The 20,870-nt window shown below is 42.8% G+C and overlaps 1 protein-coding gene and 1 long non-coding RNA gene across 6 annotated transcripts in view; one reads left to right on the top strand and one right to left on the bottom strand.

The window, feature by feature from the left end:
* Positions 1–19,044, bottom strand: part of LOC115860816 (uncharacterized) — a 23,284-nt gene extending 4,240 nt beyond the window's left edge. Inside the window, exons 1-3 of the long non-coding RNA XR_004042545.2 lie at positions 18,921–19,044; positions 2,966–3,232; positions 2,470–2,553 (exon numbers count right to left, since the gene is read on the bottom strand). This is a non-coding gene — a long non-coding RNA (uncharacterized lncRNA). The remainder of the gene's footprint in view (positions 1–2,469; positions 2,554–2,965; positions 3,233–18,920) is intronic.
* Positions 18,509–20,870, top strand: SMIM29 (small integral membrane protein 29). 5 transcript variants are annotated; one of them, XM_030871034.2, is made up of 5 exons: positions 18,509–18,633; positions 19,708–19,894; positions 20,089–20,114; positions 20,385–20,490; positions 20,667–20,870. In XM_030871034.2, exons 2-5 carry the CDS (start codon positions 19,784–19,786, stop codon positions 20,730–20,732), a joined length of 309 nt encoding a protein of 102 aa, XP_030726894.1. In that variant the 5' UTR covers positions 18,509–18,633; positions 19,708–19,783; the 3' UTR covers positions 20,733–20,870. The 5 variants fall into 5 exon arrangements, with proteins under 5 accessions (XP_030726894.1, XP_060163930.1, XP_060163932.1 ...); XM_060307949.1 differs by lacking the exon at positions 20,667–20,870 and adding an exon at positions 18,813–18,876 and having other exon boundaries at positions 18,615–18,633; positions 20,385–20,655; XM_060307947.1 differs by lacking the exon at positions 20,667–20,870 and having other exon boundaries at positions 20,385–20,655.

The following is a 20,870-nucleotide window of genomic DNA, read 5'->3' as shown; positions in this document are numbered from 1 at the left end:
TGGGGTCAGGTGGCTTGGCTGGCTGTTTGAACTTTACTCCGCATTTGACTGGGAAGCCAACAAAGGTTTTAAAACAGCAGTGACCACATCGGGTTGGGCATTTGTGGAAGATGATACTACTCTCTCCTGAGTGCTCCTGGGTTGTTGTTCCAGGCCTTTATACCAGGTGGTGTGTTCCCTGCTTTACAATTTCATCTTTGCCATCCTTGTGACACATAGGACCTTTGGTCATCACCTTCGTGATGCTAAAGGAAATGGCAGCCTAGGGAAGCAAACTACTTTTTAAAAGAATTGGAGAAACCAATTCTAAAAATCACAAGGTAGAGTGCCAAGGATGTCTAAGACAGTTTTGAAAAACTACAAGGAAAAACACAGGACTACAGGGAAGTCCTGTGTTCTATCAGTATCAAGACTTTAAAGATAAAGTAACTGAAGCAATGTGATAAATGAGAATAGCTAGATAGAGAAGTGAATTAGGAAACTGAATAGAACAGGGGACCGAGAAACAGACCTATGCGTATGTGGGAATATGGTAAGAGCCAGAGGAGACATGCACCCGAGGGAGGAAAGGATTGGTCCTTCAGTAAATGGTGTTGGAACAATTGGCTAGACAAATGAAAAAAAATAAATTTAGATCCCTACCTCACACCATACAATGAAAATAAACTCGCAAATGTGTAAAATGAGTCATAAAGCTTTTAGAAGAAAATACAGAAGTTAAGTAATACATCCAAGGTCACACAGGTAATAAATGGAAGAACTGTAGTCAAACCCAGGGGGTCTGACTCCAGAACCTGCCTTCTCACCCACTTAGTAGTACTCTCTCCTGGTCACTTCAGAGTGCAAGATGGACCAGAGCAAGCAGAAACTGAAATCAGGGAGGTGGTGAATGAATTTGCATCTGGTCCCCAAACACCTGACATGAAGGGTTGCTGAGGAGGCAGAGGGAGAGACTTCCTCATGTCCTCATGTAATCACCATCACTCAGCCAACAGGTTGGGCACTGCTGAGGTGCCAGCACACTGCCAGGTGTCTGTGAGGGAGATCATCAGGAACTCCACGAATAGGTATTGAGAGTGTATGGGTAGCCATGACACTTAAGTAGGTGTGAAGAGGATAAAAATAAGGGAACAGTGGTGAATCGTTATGTGGTTAGGCCTGGAAGGATTTTAGGGATCATCTAATCCTCTCATTTTACAGATTGGGAAATAGGCACAGTGAGAAGGGACTTTTCACCAGTATTCGAGTTTGGAACCCTGAGCAAAGAATACATATCTCTGGCCATGCTGTAAATAGGCAGCTCTTCTGGCTCTGTGGACATGAAAGTATATCTTTTAATGGTTATCCCATTCTTGGCCACCAAACTCTATCTAAGCCGGTGCCAAGTCTAAACCCACGTCCATCACTTCATCACTCACTCACCATTATTTACTTGGTATTTCTTGTCCCCATCTCCTCCCCCTGCAGCCCCCCTACAGAATCCCAATCCTGAATTCGCCCCTCCTATGCAAGAGCTGAGCCTGCCCAGAGAAAACCATGTCCTGTGGGGTCACTACGGGTTTATGCGTCCCCTCTAGTGGGCCTCCAGTGCCGCCCATCAATGGCTACTGACTGGCACACTGACAAATCCAAAGGCCACTTATCTTCTCCCTGACTTCACTGACCCCTCCCTGCCACCTGCCCCCACCACCACCACAGTGTCCTGGCTACACTTCTGGTTCTCCTCCTACCCATAGCTTTCAGAGTAAAGTTCTAATACCCTAGAGTAGTACCCAATATCTGTTGTGATTTGGCCCCTGCCCACCTCTGCAGACTCATTTCTTCCCACCCACCTTGCCCTTCTTTTCCCCTGGCCTCATAGAACATTTTGCAGTTCTTCAAAGGTACCATGTACCATTGCACTGCTTCACAATTCACATGTGCTGTGCTATTCTTTGGGAAAGATGTCCAAGATTCTCTCCCCTAGGAGGAGCTTAGTGACTCCTGTGCATGCCCCCATTCTGAAGGCCGGGAAATATCTCTGTTCTTTGCATCCAGCTGAGTGGTTCAGAGCAGGTACCTAGGAAATGCAGGTTGGAAGAAGCAAAGAGCCATGGCATTTGGGGATGTCCACAGCACAAAGTATGTCTGCCTAGTGTCACTCTGTTCTCTCAACACACACACACACACACACACACACACACACACACTCACACACACACACACACACACACCCTTCACTTTCCCCCAGACCTGGAAGCAAATGTAGAACTGCCCTCAGGGATGGGGAGAGAGAAGTTTGGAACAGGTGGAGGTGCGGGTAGTTAAGGGTGATATTCAACCAGCGTGGTGCCCACCAACAAATCAGAACAAACACCCTATTGAAGCCTGTCCTCTGAGACACCTTCCCCAGCTTCCTCTTCTTGCCTGGAACTTGGGAGTTAGAGGGAAAGCGGGGAGGAAACCCCCAGTTCCTGCTACTCCGCTTACCTCTCAGCCCAGGATCCTGTGAACTTTCCCAGGTGGAGGGCAGGAGCTAAATGGAAGGGTGGTCACTTTCAGCACAGCCTGTGTCTGAAACAGGCAAGGAAAGCCAAGTTAGGATTCAGACTGGAGAAGGGAGGGGTGGTTATGGGGATTTGCAGTTTGGGGGGTGGAGTCGAGGGAAATTTGTTTTACTTGGAGGGAACTTGATCTGAGGAAATTGAGTGGACCGATTATAACAGCTAATATTTGACTGTGCTTTCCAGTTTACCAAGTACTTTCCCATCAGTTCAGACAATTCCTTGAACACTTACTGCCTGTACAAGGCTAAGGGCTAAGGGCCAGGACACTGACCTTCACATCTACCCTGAGAGGCAGGTACTTTGATCCCCAGCTCACTGTCGATGGAGCTGGAGCCTGGAGGAGACTGAAGGACAAGGGAAAGTAGATTGGGTGTGGGTAAGATTTAGAAGGTGAAGGAAAGCTGCGGGGAAGCAAATACCTTGAAGTCAGGCCTCTGGTGCTGTCAGGGGCTGGCCAGTAGGGACCCCGAAGTGGAGGGAGCCCCAAACCTCCACTCCTCAGGCTGCCAGTGATGTCACAATGGCAGGTGCGGGAACTGTGGGGTCCCTCTCCACCTCAACCCCACTGATCTTTATCCCGGAATGGGGTGAGGGCCGGCTCCACTAGGCAGCGTCTCAGAAGCTCGTTTTCCACTCCTTCCGGAGCAGCCCTCTGCTCCGCCCTCCAGAAAGAGGCCAGTGGGCTTCTGGAAGGTGGAGAAGAACAGCGGAAGTAAAGGTATGGAGGTGGGAAAATGGGATGCATGCAGAAAACCAGGTAACTGCACAAAAATAAATGAGCCAATGTAAGAAAGAGCCAGGAAGAAAATACCCTCTGAAAGTGGGATTATGAGTAATTTAATTTTCTTCTTTGTGACTTTGTATATTTTCCAACTCTTGGTAGTAATTTGTTTTTGCAATCAAAAACAATCAGATTGTTTTGTAATCCCTTACTTTTATGGAGCATGTTATTATTTACCTAATGCTTAAGCCCATAAATTTTTTTTTGGCCATGCCATGCACAGCTTGCAGGATCTTAGTTCCCCGACCAGGGATTGAACCCAGCCCTTGGTAGTGAAAGCGCAGAGTCCTAACCACTGGATCTCCAGAGAATCCCCCATAAATGTAATTTCTTTCAATCAACAATAATCTTATTTATGAGGTGGGCATTATTAGTTACGTTTTGGAGTCAGGGACTCAGGTTCCAAGGTGTTGAGTGACTTAGTTGAAGCCACAAGGATAGCCAGTAGTGCGGTCAGGGCACTTTGGGCCAGCCTGGCAAGGTTGAGCCTGGGCAATGTGATGGTGGCCAACAAGATTCTGCTACAGTCTTGGTTCCTTTTTCTTTGTATGTCTCCCCCTTCCCAATCCCTGGGCATTGGCCTATTGACTCACCTGTCATTAACTCCATTAACTCATTTATAAAATAAATATGCATTGATCCATATTTATTGAGTCATTCTTTACTCATCATATTTTTAAAAACTGTATTGAGGGGCTTCCCTGGTGGTGCAGTGGTTAAGCATCTGCCTGCCAGTGCAGGGGACACGGGTTTGAGCCCTGGTCCAGGAAGATCCCACATGCTGCAGAGCAACTAAGCCCATGCGCCACAACTACTGAGCCTGTGCTCTAGAGTCCGTGAGCCACAACTACTGAGCCCACGTGCCACAGCTTCTGAAGCCCGCGTGCCTAGAGCCTGTGCTCTGCAACAAGAGAAGCCACTGCAACGAAGAGTAGCCCCCCACTCACCGCAACTAGAGAAAGCCCGCATGCAGCAATGAAGACCCAATTCAGCCAAAAATAAATTAATAAAAATAAATTAATTTTAAAAAACTGTATTGAGCTGCAACTAACATAAGCTGCACACATTTAGAGTGTACAGTTTAATACATCTTGACATGTGTGTTCAAATGAAACTCTCATAACCAAGGTAATAGACCTATCCCTCGCCCCCAAAAGTTCCTTTGTGCCTCTTTGTGACCCCTCTCACCTGACCCTCACACATCCTTCTTCAAGTAAACACTAATCTGCTTTCTGTCACTATAGTTTAGTCTGCATTTTCTAGAGTTTCATATAATAGAATCATACATTAGAATTTGTATATATTGCAAGGTATGGATTCAAGGTGATAATTTTTGCATCTAGATAACCAGTTGTTCCAGTACCATTTCCTAAAAAGTCTATTCTATTCTTAGTTTGTTGTGTTTTTGGTTTTGGTTTTTTGTTTTCTTTTGTTTTGGCCACGCCGTGTGGCATGTGGGATCTTAGTCCCCCAACCAGGGATCGAAACCATGTTCCCTGCACTGGGAGCACGGATTCTTTTTTTTTTTTTTTTTTTAATCATGAAAATGTCATTTAATGCAAGTTTCTATCAATATATACCTCCCATGCTTGATTTCCTAATAGTGTATTTTTTTTTAATAAATTTATTTAGGCTGTGTTGGGTCTCCATTTCTGTGTGAGGGCTTTCTCTAGTTGCGGCGAGTGGGGGCCACTCTTCATCGCGGTGCGCGGGCCTCTCATTGTCGCGGCCTCTCCTGTTGCGGAGCACAAGCTGCAGACGCACAGGCCCAGTAGCTGTGGCTCACGGGCCCAGTTGCTCCCCAGCATGTAGGATCTTCCCAGACCAGGGCTCGAACCCGTGTCCCCTGCATTGGCAGGCAGATTCTGAACCATTGCGCCACCAGGGAAGCCCTATAGTGTATTTTTGTTTGTTTTATGAATGTTTGAAGATGTCTTTATCTTCATTCTTTTTTTTAATCATGAAAATATCATTTAATTCAAGTTTCTATCAATATGTACCTGCCATGCTTGATTTCCTAATAGTGTATTTTTGTTTGTTTTGTGAATGTTTGAAGATGTCTTTATTTTATCTTTTTTTTTTTTTTACATCTTTATTGGAGTATAATTGCTTTACAATGGTGTGTTAGTTTCTGCTTTATAACAAAGTGAATCAGCTAGACATATACATATGTTCCCATATCTCTTTCCCCCTGTGTCTCCCTCCCTCCCCCACTCCCTATACCACCCCTCTAGGTGGTCACAAAGCACCGAGCTGGTCTCCCTGTGCTATGTGACTGCTTCCCACTAGCTATCGGTTCTACATTTGGTAGTGTATATATGTCCATGCCACTCTCTCACTTTCTCCCAGCTTACCCTTCCCACTCCCTGTGTCCTCAAGTCCATTCTCTAGGTCTACGTCTTTATTCCTGTCCTGCCCCTAGGTTCTTCAGAACCTTTTTTTTTTTTTTACATTCCATATATATGTGTTAGCATATGGTATTTGTTTTTCTCTTTCTGACTTACTTCACTCTTCACTCTAGGTCCATCCACCTCACTACAAATAACTCAATTTCATTTCTTTTTATGGCTTAGTAATATTGCATTGTATATATGTGCCACATCTTCTTTATCCATTCATCTGTCGATGGACACTTAGGTTGCGTCCATCTCCTGGCTATTGTAAATAGAGCTGCAATGAACATTGTGGTACATTACCTTTTTGAATTATGGTTTACTCAGGGTATATGCCCAGTAGTGGGATTGCTGGGTCGTATGGTAGTTCTATTTTTAGTTTTATAAGGAACCTCCATACTGTTTTCCATAGTGGCTGTATCAATTTACATTCCCACCAACAGTGCAAGAGGGTTCCCCTTTCTCCACACCCTCTCCAGAATTTATTGTTTGTAGATTTTTTGATGATGGCCATTCTGACTGGTGGGAGGTGATACCTCATTGTAGTTTTGATTTGCATTTCTCTAATGATTAGTGATGTTGAGCATTCCTTCATGTGTTTGTTGGCAATCTGTATATCTTCTTTAGAGAAATGTCTATTTGGGTCTTCTGCCCATTTTTGGATTGAGTTGTTTGTTTTTTTGATACTGAGCTGCTTGTAAATTTTGGAGATTAATCCTTTGTCTGTTGCTTCATTTGCAAATATTTTCTCCCATTCTGGGGGTTGTCTTTTCATATTGTTTATGTTTTCCTTTGCTGTGCAAAAGATTTTAAGTTTCATTAGGTCCCATTTGTTTATTTTTGTTTTTATTTCCATTTCTCTAGGAGGTGGGTCAGAAAGGATCTTGTTGTGATTTATGTCATAGAGTGTTCTGCCTATGTTTTCCTCTAAGAGTTTTATAGTGTCTGGCCTTACTTTTAGGTCTTTAATCCATTTTGATTTTATTTTTGTGTATGGTGTTAGGGAGTGTTCTAATTTCATTCTTTTACATGTAGCTGTCCAGTTTTCCCAGCACCACTTATTGAAGGGGCTGTCTTTTCTCCACTGTATATTCTTGCCTCCTTTATCAAAAATAAGGTGACCATATATGCATGGGTTTATCTGGGCTTTCTATCCTGTTCCATTGATCTATATTTCTGTTTTTGTGCCAGTACCATACTGTCTTGATTACTGTAGCTTTGTGGTCTAGTCTGAATTCCGGGAGCCTGATTCCTCCAGCTCCGTTTTTCTTTCTCAAGGTTGCTTTGGCTCTTCGGGGTCTTTTGTGTTTCCATACAAATTGTGAAATTCTTTGTTCTAGTTCTATGAAAAATGCCATTGGTAGTTTGATAGAGATTGCACTGAATCTGTAGATTGCTTTGGGTAATATAGTCATTTTCACAATGTTGATTCTTCCAATCCAAAAACATGGTATATCTTTCCATCTGTTTGTATCATCTTTCATTTCTTTCATCAGTGTCTTATAGTTTTCTGCATACAGGTCTTTTGTCTCCTTAGGTAGGTTTATTCCTAGGTATTTTATTCTTTTTGTTGCAATGGTAAATGGGAGTGTTTCCTTAATTTCTCTTTCAGATTTTTCATCATTAGTGTATAGGAATGCAAGAGATTTCTGTGCATTAATTTTGTATCCTGCTACTTTACCAAATTCATTGATTAGCTCTAGTAGTTTTCTGGTAGCATCTTTAGGATTCTTTATGTATAGTATCATGTCATCTGCAAACAGTGACAGCTTTACTTCTTCTTTTCCCATTTGGATTCCTTTTATTTCTTTTTCTTCTCTGATTGCTGTGGCTAAAACTTCCAAAACTATGTTGAATAATAGTGGTGAGAGTGGACAGTCTTGTCTTGTTCCTGATTTTAGAGGTAACGGTTTCAGTTTTTCACCATTGAGAACGATGTTGACTGAGGGTTTGTCATATATGGCCTTTATCATGTTGAGGTAAGTTCCCTCTCTGCCTACTTTCTGGAGGGTTTTTATCATAAATCGCTGTTGAATTTTGTCAAAAGCTTTTTCTGCATCTATTGAGATGATGATGTGGTTTTTCTCCTTCAATTTGTTAATATGGTCTATCACATTGATTGATTTGCGTATATTGAAGAATCCTTGCATTCCTGGGATAAACCCCACTTGATCATGGTGTATGATTCTTTTAATGTGCTGTTGGATTCTGTTTGTTAGTATTTTGTTGAGGATTTTTGCATCTATGTTCATTAGTGATATTAGCCTGTAGTTTTCTTTCTTTGTGACATCTTTGTCTGGTTTCGGTATCAGGGTGATGGTGGCCTCGTAGAATGAGTTTGGTAGTGTTCTTCCCTCTGCTATATTTTGGAAGAGTTTGAGAAGGATGGGTGTTAGCTCTTCTCTAAATGTTTGATAGAATTCACCTGTGAAGCCATCTGGTCCTGGGCTTTTGTTTGTTGGAAGATTTTTAATCACAGTTTCAACTTCAGTGCTTGTGCTTGGTCTGTTTATATTTTCTATTTCTTCCTTGTTCAGTCTTGGAAGGTTGTGCTTTTCTAAGAATTTGTCCATTTCTTCTAGGTTGTCCATTTTATTGGCATATAGTTTCTTGTAGTAATCTCTCATGATCCTTTGTATTTCTGCAGTATCAGTTGTTACTTCTCTTTTTTCATTTATAATTATTAGAGATTTGAGTCTTCTCCCTTTTTTTCTTGATGAGTCTGGCTAATTGTTTATCAATTTTGTTTATCTTCTCAAAGAACCAGCTTTTAGTTTTATTGATCTTTGCTATTTTTTTCCTTCATTTATTTCTGATCTTATCTTTATGATTTCTTTCCTTCTGCTAACTTTGGGGGTTTTTTTTGTTCTTCTTTCTCTAATTGCTTTAGGTGTAAGGTTAGGTTATTTATTTGAGATGTTTCTTGTTTCTTGAGGTAGGATTGTATTGCTGTAAATTCCCCTCTTAGAACTGCTTTTGCTGCATCCCATAGGTTTTGGGTCATCGTGTTTTCATTGTCATTTGTTTCTAGGTATTTTTTGATTTCCTCTTTGATTTCTTCAGTGATCTCTTGGTTATTTAGTAGTGTATTGTTTAGCCTCCATGTGTTTGTATTTTTTTACAGATTTTTTTCCTGTAATTGATATCTAGTCTGATGGCATTGTGGTCGGAAAAGATACTTGATATGATTTCAATTTTCTTAAATTTACCAAGGCTTGATTTGTGACCCAATATATGATCTATCCTGGAGAATGTTCCATGAGCACTTGAGAAGAAAGTGTATTCTGTTGTTTTTGGATGAATGTCCTGTAAATATCAATTAAGTCCATCTTGTTTAATGTATCATTTAAAGCTTGTGTTTCCTTATTTATTTTCATTTTGGATGATCTGTCCATTGGTGAACGTGGGGTGTTAAAGTCCCCTACTATGATTGTGTTACTGTCAATTTCCCCTTTTCTTGCTGTTAGCATTTGCCTTATGTATTGAGGTGCTCCTATGTTGGGTGCATAAATATTTACAATTGTTATATCTTCTTCTTGGATTGATCCCTTGATCATTATGTAGTGTCCTTCTTTGTCTCTTGTAATAATCTTTATTTTAAAGTCTATCTTGTCTGATATGAGAATTGCTACTCCAGCTTTCTTTTGATTTACATTTGCATGGAATATCTTTTTCCATCCCCTCACTTTTAGTCTGTATGTGTCCCTAGGTCTGAAGTGGGTCTCTTGTAGACAGCATATATATGGGTCTTGTTTTTGTATCCATTCAGCCAGTCTGTGTCTTTTGTTTGGAGCATTTAATCCATTTACATTTAAGGTAGTTATCGATATGTATGTTCCTATTACCATTTTCTTAATTGTTTTGGGTTTGTTATTTTAGGTCTCTTCCTTCTCTTGTGTTTCCTGCCTAGAGAAGTTCCTTTAGCATTTATTGTAAAGTTGATTTGGTGGTGCTGAATTCATTTAGATTTTGCTTGTCTGTAAAGTTTTGAATTTCTCTGTCGAATCTGAATGAGATGCTTGCTGGGTAGAGTAATCTTGGTTGTAGGTTTTTCCCTTTCATCACTTTAAATATGTCCTGCCACACCCTTCTGGCTGCAGAATTTGTGCTGAAAGATCAGCTGTTAGCCTTATAGGGATTCCCTTGTATGTTATTTGTTGTTTTTCCCTTGCTGCTTTTAATATTTTTTCTTTGTATTTAAGTTTTGATAGTTTGATTAATATGTGTCTTGGTGTGTTTCTCCTTGGATTTATCCTGTATGGGACTCTCTGTGCTTCCTGTACTTGATTATTTCCTTTCCCATATTAGGAAAGTTTTCAACTGTAATCTCGTCAAATATTTTCTCAGCCCCTTTCTTTTTCTCTTCTTCTTCTGGGACCCCTATAATTTGAATGTTGGTGTGTTTAATGTTGTCCCAGAGGTCTCTGAGACTGTCCTCAATTCTTTTCATTCTTTTTTATTTGTTCTGCTCTTTGGTAGTTATTTCTACTGTTTTCTCTTCCAGGTCACTTATCTGTTCTTCTGCCTCAGTTATTCTGCTATTGATTCCTTCTAGAGAATTTTAAATTTCATTTATTGTGTTGTTCATCATTGTTTGTTTGCTCTTTAATTCTTCTAGGTACTTGTTAAACATTTCTTGTATTTTCTCCATTCCATTTCTAAGATTTTGGATCATCTTTACTATCATTACTCTGAATTCTTTTTCAGGTAGACTGCCTATTTCCTCTTCATTTGTTTGGTCTGGTGGGTTTTTACCTTGCTTCTTCATCTGCTGTGTGTTTCTCTGTCTCCTCATTTTGCTTAACTTACTGTGTTTGGGGTCTCCTTTTTGCAGGATTCAGGTTCGTAGTTCCCGTTATTTTTGGTTTCTGCCCCTAGTGGCTAACGTTGGTTCAGTAGGTTGTGTAGGCTTCCTGGTGGAGTGGACTGTTGCGCGTTCTGGTGGATGAGGCTGGATCTTGTCTTTCTGGTGGGCAGGACCACGTCCAGTAGTGTGTTTTGGGGTGTCTGTGACCTTATTATGATTTTAGACAGCCTCTCTGCTAATGTGTGGGGTTCTGTTCCTGTCTTGCTAGTTTTTTGGCATAGGGTCTCCAGCAGTGTAGCTTGCTGGTCGTTGAGTGGAGTTGGGTTTTAGTGATGAGATGGAGATCTCTGGGAGAGATTTTGCCATTTGATATTACATGGAGCCATGAGGTCTCTGGGGGACCAATGTCCTGAACTCTGGGAGCACGGATTCTTAACCACTGTGCCACCAGGGAAGCCCTCAGCTGTGTTTTTATCATGAAAGGATGTTGAATTTTTATCAGATGCTTTTCTGCATCTATTGAGTTATGTGGTTGTTTTCCTTTGTCCTGTTAGGGCTGTATGACATTGATTTTCCTATAGTTGAAACACCCCTTCCATTCCTAGGGTAAATCCCATTTGGTCATTGTGTATAATCCTTTTTCATGTGCTATTGGATTTGGTCTGCTAGTATATTATTGAAGATTTTTGTCTATGTTTATAAGGAATATTGATCTATACTTTTCTTATGGAATCTTTCTCTGGTTTTGGTATCAGGATAAATTTGGCCTCAAGGAATGTGTTAGAAAGTGTTCCCCTCCTCTAATTTTTGGTAGAGTTGATGTTAGGATTGATGAATTGGATTGATGTTAATTCTTCTTTAAATGTTTGGTAGAAGTGGCCAGTGAAGACATCTAGTCCTGACTTTTCTTTCTTGGGAGGTTATTGATTCCTGATGTAATCTTCTTGCTTATTACAGGTCTGTTGAGAACGTCTATTTCCTCTTGAATAAGTTTTAATAATTTGCATGTCTTTAGGAATTTGTTGATTCATCCAGATTATCTTGTTTGCATATAATAGTTCATAGTGTTCTCTTATAATCCTTTTAATTTCTGTTTTCATTTCCGGTTTTAGTTATTTTCATCTTCCATTTTTTTAGTCAGTCTAACTAAAGTTTTGCTATCTTTTCAAAGAACCAACTTTTGATTTTGTTGATTCTATTGTTCCCCCCCATTTAATTTATTTGTGCTCTATATTATTTCCTTCCTTCCTTTAGTTTGCCCTACTTTTTCTAGTTCCTTAGGGTTTTTTTTTTTTTAAGCTACTGAACTATTTTATTTTTCTTTATTTTTTTGGCTGCATCGGGTCTTAGTTGCAGCATGCATGATCTTTGTTGAGGCATGTGGGATCTTTTTGTTGTGGCATGCAGGCTTCTCTCTAATTGTGGCATGTGGGATCTCTCTCTAGTTGCAGCGTGCAGGCTCCAGGGTGCATGGGCTCTGTAGTTTACCACATGTGGGCCCTCTCACTGAGGCACACGAGGTCAGTAGTTGTGGCACACAGGCTTAGTTGCCCAGTGGCATGTGGGATCTTACTTCCCTGATCAGGGATCAAACCCATGTCCCCTGCACTGCAAGGTGGATTATTTACCACTGGACCACCAGGGAAGTCCCTCTAATTCCTTAAGGTTTAAAGTTTGGTTGTTTATCTGAGATCTTCTATTAATGTAGGCATTTACAACTGTAAATTTCCCACTGAGTACTGCTTTTACTATATCCCATAAGTTTTTGGTATGTCTCAAAGTATTTTCTATTTCCCTAGTGGTCTTCTTTAATCCACTGTTTTTTTAAGAGTGTGTTGTTTACTTTCTGCATATTTGCTAATTTTCCAGTTTTCCTTCTGCTACTGATTTCTAGATTAATTCCATTGTGGTCAGGGAAGATGCTTTGTATGATTTTAATCCTTTTTAATTTATTGAGAGTTCTTTTATTACCTTACATTTATATTAATAAGAGATATTGATCTGTAGTTTCCTTTTGTGTGTTTGTCTGGCTTTGGTATGAGGGCAATGCTGAGTTAGGAAGTGTTCCTTTTCTTTCAATTTTTTGGAAGAATTTGAGAAGCATTGGTATTAATTCTCCTTTAGATTTTTGGTAGAATTAATCAGTGAAGCCATCTGGTCCTGGTCTTTTCTTTGTTAGGAGGTTTTAAAATGTATTAAAATTTGTTTTGTGGCCTAACATATGATCTGTCCTGGAGAATACTCCACGTGTACTTGAGAACAATGTATATTCTTTAGGACGAGTGTTCTTTATGTCTTTTAGGTCTAGTTGGTTTATAGTGTTTTTCAAGTACTCTATTTCCTTATTGATCTTCTGTATAGGATATTCTTTCCATTATTGAAAGTAAGGTATTGAAGTCTCCAACTATTAGTGTAGAACTGTCAATTTCTCCCTTCAGTTTTGTCAATATTTGCTTCATATATCTTGGGACTGTGTTGTTTGGTGCATATATAATTGTCATGACTTCTTCATGATTTTCCCTTTTTATCAATATAAAATGTCCTCCTTTGTCTCTTGTAAGAGTTTTTGACTTAAAATCTATTTTGTCCAATATTAATATAGCCACCCTAGTCTCTTTTGGTTATTCTTTACATAGAATATCTTTTCCATCCTTTCACTTTCAACTTATTTGTGTCTTTGGGTCTAAAGTGAGTCTCTTGCCAGCAGCATATACTTGGATTGGATCTCTCTCTCTCTCTCTTTTTTTTTTTTTTAACATTTTAAACTGTTTCTAAGTGTACAGTTCAGTGGCATTAAATACACTGTTATGCAAGCATTACTACCATCCATCTCCAAAAAGTTTTTCATCTTCTCAAGCTGAAACCCCGTACCCATTAAACAATAGCTCTTTATTCCCTCCCACCCAGCCCCCCCACCCCAGCCCCTGGCAACTACCATTCTACTTTTTATCTATATGAATTTGACTACTCTAGGTACCTCATATAAGTGAAATCATACCTTATTTGTTCTTTCGTGGCTGGTTTCTTTCACTTAGCATAATGTCTTCAAGGTTCATCCATGTTGTAGGTGTGTCAATATCCCATTGTACATATGTACCATATTTTGTTTATCCATTTACCTGTCGATGGGCACTTGGGTTGCTTCCACATTTTGACTATTGTGGAGAATGATGCTATGTACTTGAGTATACAGATATCTGTCTGAATCCCTGCTTTCCATTCTTTGCAGTATATACCCAAAAGTGTAATTGCTGGATCATATGGTAATTCTATTTTCAATTTTTTGAGGAACCACCATACTGTTTTCTGTAGTGGCTGCACCATTTTATTCACACCAGCAGTACACAAGAGTTCTTTTTTCTCTACATCCTCACCAACATTTGTTATTTTCTGTTTTGTTTTGTTTTAAATAATAGCCATCCTAATGGATATGAAGTGGTATCTCATTGTAGTATGATTTGCATTTCCCTAATAAGTAGTGATGTTGAGCATCTTTTCATGTACTTATTTGGCCATTTGCATGTCTTCTCTGGAGAAATTTTTTTTCAAATCCTGTTAGATCATTTTAAAATCCATTCTGCCTTTTTTTGTGATAGAATATACATAAAATTTACCATTTTAATCATTTTGAAATATACAAATCAGTGGCATTAAATACATTCATAATATTGTGCACCTATCACCAATCTCTGTCTTTTAATTGGTGAGTTTAATCCATTTACATTTAAAGTGATTACTGATATTGAAGGACTTACTTCTGCTATAGTACTGTTTTCTGTGTGTGATATCTTTTTCGTTCCTTAATCCTTCCAGTACTGACTTCTTTTGTGTTTGATTTTTCTCCTAGTATGTACCATTTTGATTTCCTCTTCATTTCCTTTTCTATATATTTCCTACTTGTTTTTGTAGTGGTTACCATGGAGATTATAATTAACATCCTAAGATTAACAGTTGATTTATCATCAGAAACCCCAAAGGCTAGAAACCAGTAGAATCACATATTTAAAGAACTGACAGGAAAACACAAACAAAAACCTGTCAACCGGTAATTCTATATCCAGAAAAATTGTCCTTCACAATTAAGAAGTTCAGACATTCCCCGATTAACAAAAACTAACAGCATTTGTTTAGTAGACCTGCCCTACAAGAAATGCTACAGGGAGTCATTCAGACTGAAACAAAAAGGCACTAGATAAAAGTTCACTGATAAAGGTAAGTACAAGGTAAATATAAAAGCCAGTATTATTGTATTCTGGGTATGTAACTCTTTTCTGATTCTTACATGGTTTAAAAGACAGATGCATAAAACAATAATTATAAATCTATGTTAATACGCATGCAATATATAAAGATGTATTTGTAACAATACCAACTTCAAGGGGGACATAGAATTGAATAGGAGGAATTAATGTATGCTATTGAAGCTTAAATTGAAGCTTAAATTGAAGCTATAAATTTAACCTAGATTCCTATACATTTATCTATTTCTTAGGTGAGCTTTGGTAATTCGTGTCTTTCCATCTATCCTTCATTTCAACTAAGTTATTGAATTTATTGGCAAAAAGTTGTTCCTAATATTCCCTTATTATTCTTTTATTATCTGTAGAAACTGTTGTGATCTTACCTCTTTCATTCCTAATATTGGTGATTTGTATTTTCTCTCTTTTTTCCTGATCAGTCTGGCTACAGGTTTATCAATTTTGTTGATCTTCTCAAGAAGCAGCTTATGGTTTCATTGATTTTCTGTTTTCTATTACATGGATTTCAGCATTGATCTTTGTTATTTTCTTCTGTACACTTTGGTTTCAGGTGGAAGCTGAGGTCGTTGACATATCTTTCTTTTTTTAAATAGATATTTAGTGCTATAGATTTCTCTAACAGAGATGTCCCACAAATTCTGATACACTGCATTTGCATTTTCATTCAGTTCAAAATAATTCCTAATTGATCCAGAGGTGTGTTATTCATTTTCCAAATAGCTGGGAATTTTCCAAGGATCTTTTTGTTATTGATTTCTAATATAATTCCACTGTGATCAGAACACACACTTCGTTATGACTTGAATCCTTTTTAATTTATTGAGACTTGTTTTATGGCCCATAATATGATCTGTCTTGATAAATCTTCTGTGTACACTTAAGAATATGTATTCTGCTAGTGTTAGGTGGAGGATTCTATAAAGGTCAAGTTGGTTGATAGTGTTGTTCTAGTTTACTACATCCTGGCTGATTATTTGCTTGTTTCATCTATTATTCAGAGGGTAGTACTGAAATCTCTGACTAAAACTGTGATTGTTTTTTCTTGGAGCTCTATCCATTTTTGTGTCATGTATTTTGAAGCTTGCTTATTGGGCACATGAACATTTAGAATTGTTATGTCCTCAATTAATCAACCCCTTTGTCATTACAAACTGAACTTTTTTTCATCTCTGGTAATATTCTCTGCTCTGAAATCAACTTTGCCTGATTTTATTATAGCCTTCCCAGCTTTCTTTTGACAAGCATAAACATGGTGTATCTTTTCCCATCTTTTTACTTTTACCCTATTGGAGTCTTTATATTCAGAGTACATTTCTTGTGGGCAACATGTAATTGTGTCTTACTATTTTATCCATTCTGATAATCTCTGCCTTTTAATTGGGTTATTTTATTATTATTATTATTTTGGCCATGCTGTGCAGCATGCAGGATCTTAGTTCCCCGACCAGGGATCAAACCCGTGTCCCCTGCAATGAAAGGATGGAGTCTTAATCACCGGACTGCCAGGGAAGTCCCTTAATTGGGTTGTTTAGACCATTTACTTTTAATGTGATTATTGATATATTTAGGTTTCAGTTTATCATCTTATTTGTTTTCTGGTTGTCTCATCTCTTCTTTGTTACCCTTTTTCTCCCTTATTTTGGATTACTTGAGAGTTTTTAATTCTATTTTATCTCTTTTGTTGACTTATATAAAATAACTTTGTTATTTTAAGGTTTACATTATGTGGATTTAACTTATAACAGTTCATCTCATCACAGGAACAAACCAGGCCTCAAATGCAGTCCCAGAGTGGCTGCCAGAACACAGCTGTCCAAGGAAGAGGGGCCCGCCCATCATCCCATTCTGCCTTACCCTTGGTGATCACACCAAGGGCCTTGGGAAGTCATTACACCACTCAGGGCCTCAGCTTACTCACTGTAAACTGAGGTCGTCCCAGCTGCCCTGCCAACCTTGGAATGGTGTTCTGTCCTAGGAGTAAAGACCCTGTGCCTTTCCACACACTGGCCTAGCTAATGCAATCACTAGGCCTGCTCCAAGGACCACTAGACCCTCTAGATATGTGGTTGGAAGTCCTGAGGATGGGAACAACAGTTGGGTGTGTGGTCAGCCAAGGGGGCTTGGGTCTAAAACATACTACTTGATCCCTACTTCCTTGTAAGGTGAGGGAGGCCCTGCCTGGGGAGGTGCCTCCTTCCTCTGCCCTCAGGTCTAATAGAAGACTCTTATGGGTGGTCTCCCTACTCTCCAGACTCAAAGGCAGAGAATACCCGGAAATCTACCTGGAGCCTTCAGACCCAAGCTTTTCTCTCATTCCTTTCCCTTTATCTGATTCCCCAGTCAGATGGTGGTGTCTGGAGGCAAGAGGCAAGTTCCCACCTGCCCTCTGGTTCCTAATTGGGTCATCTCTGCACCAGACCTGCTCTCATCTAACCACCTCTGGAAGGACTTGAGGAAACTGAGGCCTGACCAGACAAAGTAGCTCAACCACATCCATGCCATTGGCTGTCTCTGGCAAGAATAGGGTGACCCAGGAAATTCCCTGGTGGTCCAGTGGTTAGGACTCCAGGTCCAGTGGCAGGGGGCACGGGTTCGATCCCTGGTGGGGGAACTAAGATCCTGCATGCTGGGCAGCACAGCCAAAAAAAAAAAAAAAAAAAAAGAATAGGGTGACTCACAGCACCCCTGTATCTCCAGTAGCACTTGAGGACCCAGGAGGGCCTCAACCTAGTTCGGCTGCCACAACCTTTATGTTCTTGGGTGTTTTCTATCGCCTGCCAATCTGGAGTTTTCCCAATTGTGTGTGATTCTGGTGACGGAAAGGTAGGTGTGGTACAACACTATACACACACAATTCGAGGTAACTAGATTCACATGCAGTTGTAAGAAATAACAGAGATCCCTTGTACACTTTGCTTAGCTTCCCCCAATGCTAACTTTTGCAAAACTATAGTATAACATCACAACCAGGATACTGACATTGGTAAAACCCACTAATCTTATTCAAATTTCCCCAATAAGTGTGTGACATTTTTAATTGTCAGACGACCGAAGCTTCAACTCAAGCTTACCTACTTGTCAAGTTACCTATGACCCAGAGGAACTTCACCTCGCTGCTCCGTCTGTGCCCTGGAAAACCGGAAAGAGGCTAACAGGGAATTTAAAATTCTGGGCATGCTATGTGCTAGGCTCTACCCATGTCATGGTTTAATCCTTACAGCAGCCTGTTTTACCAATATTAAGAGTGAGGCGCAGAGAGGGTGGCTAGGTGGGTGGACCTGAGGTCCAAGGCTGGGCAGGGGCTACCCCAGGCCTGCCTACACCCTCTGAGCACTGCACAGAGGGCCAGTCTGCGCCGCTAGGAGGTCTAGAGGGCTCAACAAAGCCCTTGCGGGGCTTTGGAGGCCTTGTGGGGCCTGGGCTAAACGTTAGAGCGTGACTGGGCTCCAACCAGAAGTGCGAGTAAAGCGGACGCCAGGCCTCTCCCTGGAATGTGAGCTCCCAAGCGCGGCCGCATAGCAGGGGTCCGCCCCGGGGTACGCCGGGAAGCCGCGCGCGCCCCTCCCCTCTCCGCCCCTCCCCGCTGCGCAGCCCTCGGCTGCCCCCTGCCGTCACAGGGTGGACCCCGCAGCCCAGGCCGTCTCGGCTCGGCGCCGCCAGCACCCCCGGCCTCCGGATTGGCCCCTCCCGAAGCCTCCGGGCCTTCTGCCTGCCGCCATCGGATTGGCTGCACCCTGATACTGTGGCCCCGCCCATTTCCCCGGGTCCTTTGATCACGCGCCTGACGGCTCTTCCGGGGCCCGGGAGCCAACCGAGGGCGTTCCTTTCCGGGCTGCATCGGCGGGAGGTAAGGCTTGGCCGGGTTGGATGGGCTGCAAAGCGCGAGTACAGGTCCACGCCTCGGGGTGTTGGGATGCCAGGAGGCCCGGGCCCCTCTGTGCTCCCCCTAAGTTCCCTTCCCCTGGCCTGAGCCTCCCAGCGCCGTGGCAACTACCTCCCGCTCTCCGTTGCTGGTCCGCATCCTAGGAACGGCCTGTCACCCTCCCTACCTCGGCATGTCCCCTCTACTATGGGACGGGCATGCGACTGGGTAAGCCCGGAGCCTCCACGGGTAGCGGGACGGGTAGTTCATACCTTGCCCTCCGATAGAAGCCCAGGAGAACCGGGGTCAAGGACCTGGGTGTATCTGCGTGCAGCCACCCGTGGACAGTCTCCTTGCATCTGTCATGGGAGCTGACCCTCTCCACTTCCTTCTGTCATTCCAGGCCAGGAGGGGAGGGACCCGGGCGGAGCCCCGAGTGGGGACCAGGGGGCGGTGACATCACCTCGCAGATGCAGTCCAGCCCTGCCCACTTGTGTCCACCCTGGCACATGAGACCGATGGGGGAGACGGTGCCCAGGCTATGCCTGGCGTGACTCCAGGGACAAAGAGGGCATAGGACCTATATAGACCGAAGTGTGGGCACTGGACCCGGGCCGAGATGGTCTCCTTCAGATGCTCCCACCTCACCCCTAGGCTGCAATGCAGGACCCTCATGTTTTAACCTAATATCCCCATTTTGCTCCACTGGATAGCTGCTGGCAGTCCAGTACCCCAGGAGGCTGGGGCAGGAGCTGGGAACCTACATCTAACCTCTCCTCAGGAATTGATATCTGCAAATGTTTGGCCAGCACCTGAGCTGAGCCCCCCCCCCCCCCGATGTGGGGATAGGAGCTGGGCAGGACTCAGGCCCTGGTCTGGGCCTCCCTTTGGTGCCGTTTACACCCAGGACTTGCTGAGAGTCCCTGGAGGGTTAAACCCAGCACATTGACCTGGAAGATCCCTCTTCCCAGTGCCTGACCTAAGTTTTCATATATTACTAGCTCTTGGGGAGGAATCCGGAGCCTGAGTGGAATTGACAACCTCCTTCCTCCTCCCCAGGGAGCCCAGTGGAGGCGCCCTCCCGAGGCAGTACTACTGCCCATGCTGACTACCCAGCCCTCTGGCTGCCGATGTCATGAGTAACACCACAGTGCCCAATGCCCCACAGGCCAGCAGCGACTCCATGGTGGGCTATGTGTTGGGGCCCTTCTTCCTCATCACCCTGGTCGGGGTGGTGGTGGCCGTGGTAAGGAACCCCCCACATACATACATACCTACCCACACCTTTGCGAAGGCAGGGCTGGGTGGGCCTGGTCCAGCCTGCACACAGCATCTCAGCTGTCCTGCTGTTACGGGAGAGGAGGGTGTGGAGGTAAACCCCTGTCACTTGTGGGCCATCCTGGGCTCAGCGGCCTCCACAGTGCTGTGTCTCTGTTACAGGTAATGTATATCCAGAAGAAAAAGCGGTGAGTGTCCCTGCCCCCCCGCACCACCTCCCCCAAATTGTGCTTAAAGTTCTTCCCATAGGATCTGAGATCCCTGCATACATGTAAGATGCTCCTCAGCCATTCAGACACAAACCTGAAATTCCCTGCACTCCCGTTAGGTTTTCCTGCCCAGACATGTCTTGTTAGAGCTCTAGTGTGCCCCTGCCAGGGGGAGTAGAGACAGGGCAGTCAGGTGTCTGAAGAAGGGGAGTGGGTCCCCTGGGCTGAGCCCCCTCCCATGCTCCCCAGGGTGGACCGGCTTCGCCATCACCTGCTCCCTGTGTACAGCTACGACCCTGCTGAGGAGCTGCACGAGGCTGAGCAGGAGCTCCTCTCTGACGTGGGAGACCCCAAGGTGAGCACTCTGGGGACAGCGAGAATCAGCAGAGGTGGGCCTGCTCTATTGATACCCCTGAAGACAGAGCCTGGTTCTGCTCTCAGCCTTCCCCATGTGGGCCGTGGCTAGTGGGGTGCCTCCTCCCAAGTTGTGCTGTGGACTGTGCCCTGTGGTGCGGGTCTCCTCCCCTACAGGTGGTCCATGGCTGGCAGAGTGGCTACCAGCACAAGCGGATGCCCTTGCTGGATGTCAAGACATGACTTGAGCCCCCTGCCCTGCTCTTCAGAACCATGGGGTCCTGGAACATCCAGGGCCCTGCAGCCTGCTGCTTCCCCCAGCTCCCCCTCCCGGGTACTGGGTCTCCATTCCTCCTCCCATCTGTCTCCAGTCCTAAGCCC

Source organism: Globicephala melas, chromosome 11, assembly GCF_963455315.2.
Source record: "Globicephala melas chromosome 11, mGloMel1.2, whole genome shotgun sequence".
Lineage (NCBI taxonomy): Eukaryota > Metazoa > Chordata > Mammalia > Artiodactyla > Delphinidae > Globicephala > Globicephala melas.
Note: the sequence above shows the minus strand (reverse complement) of the source record. Positions and strands in the feature narration are given on the sequence as shown.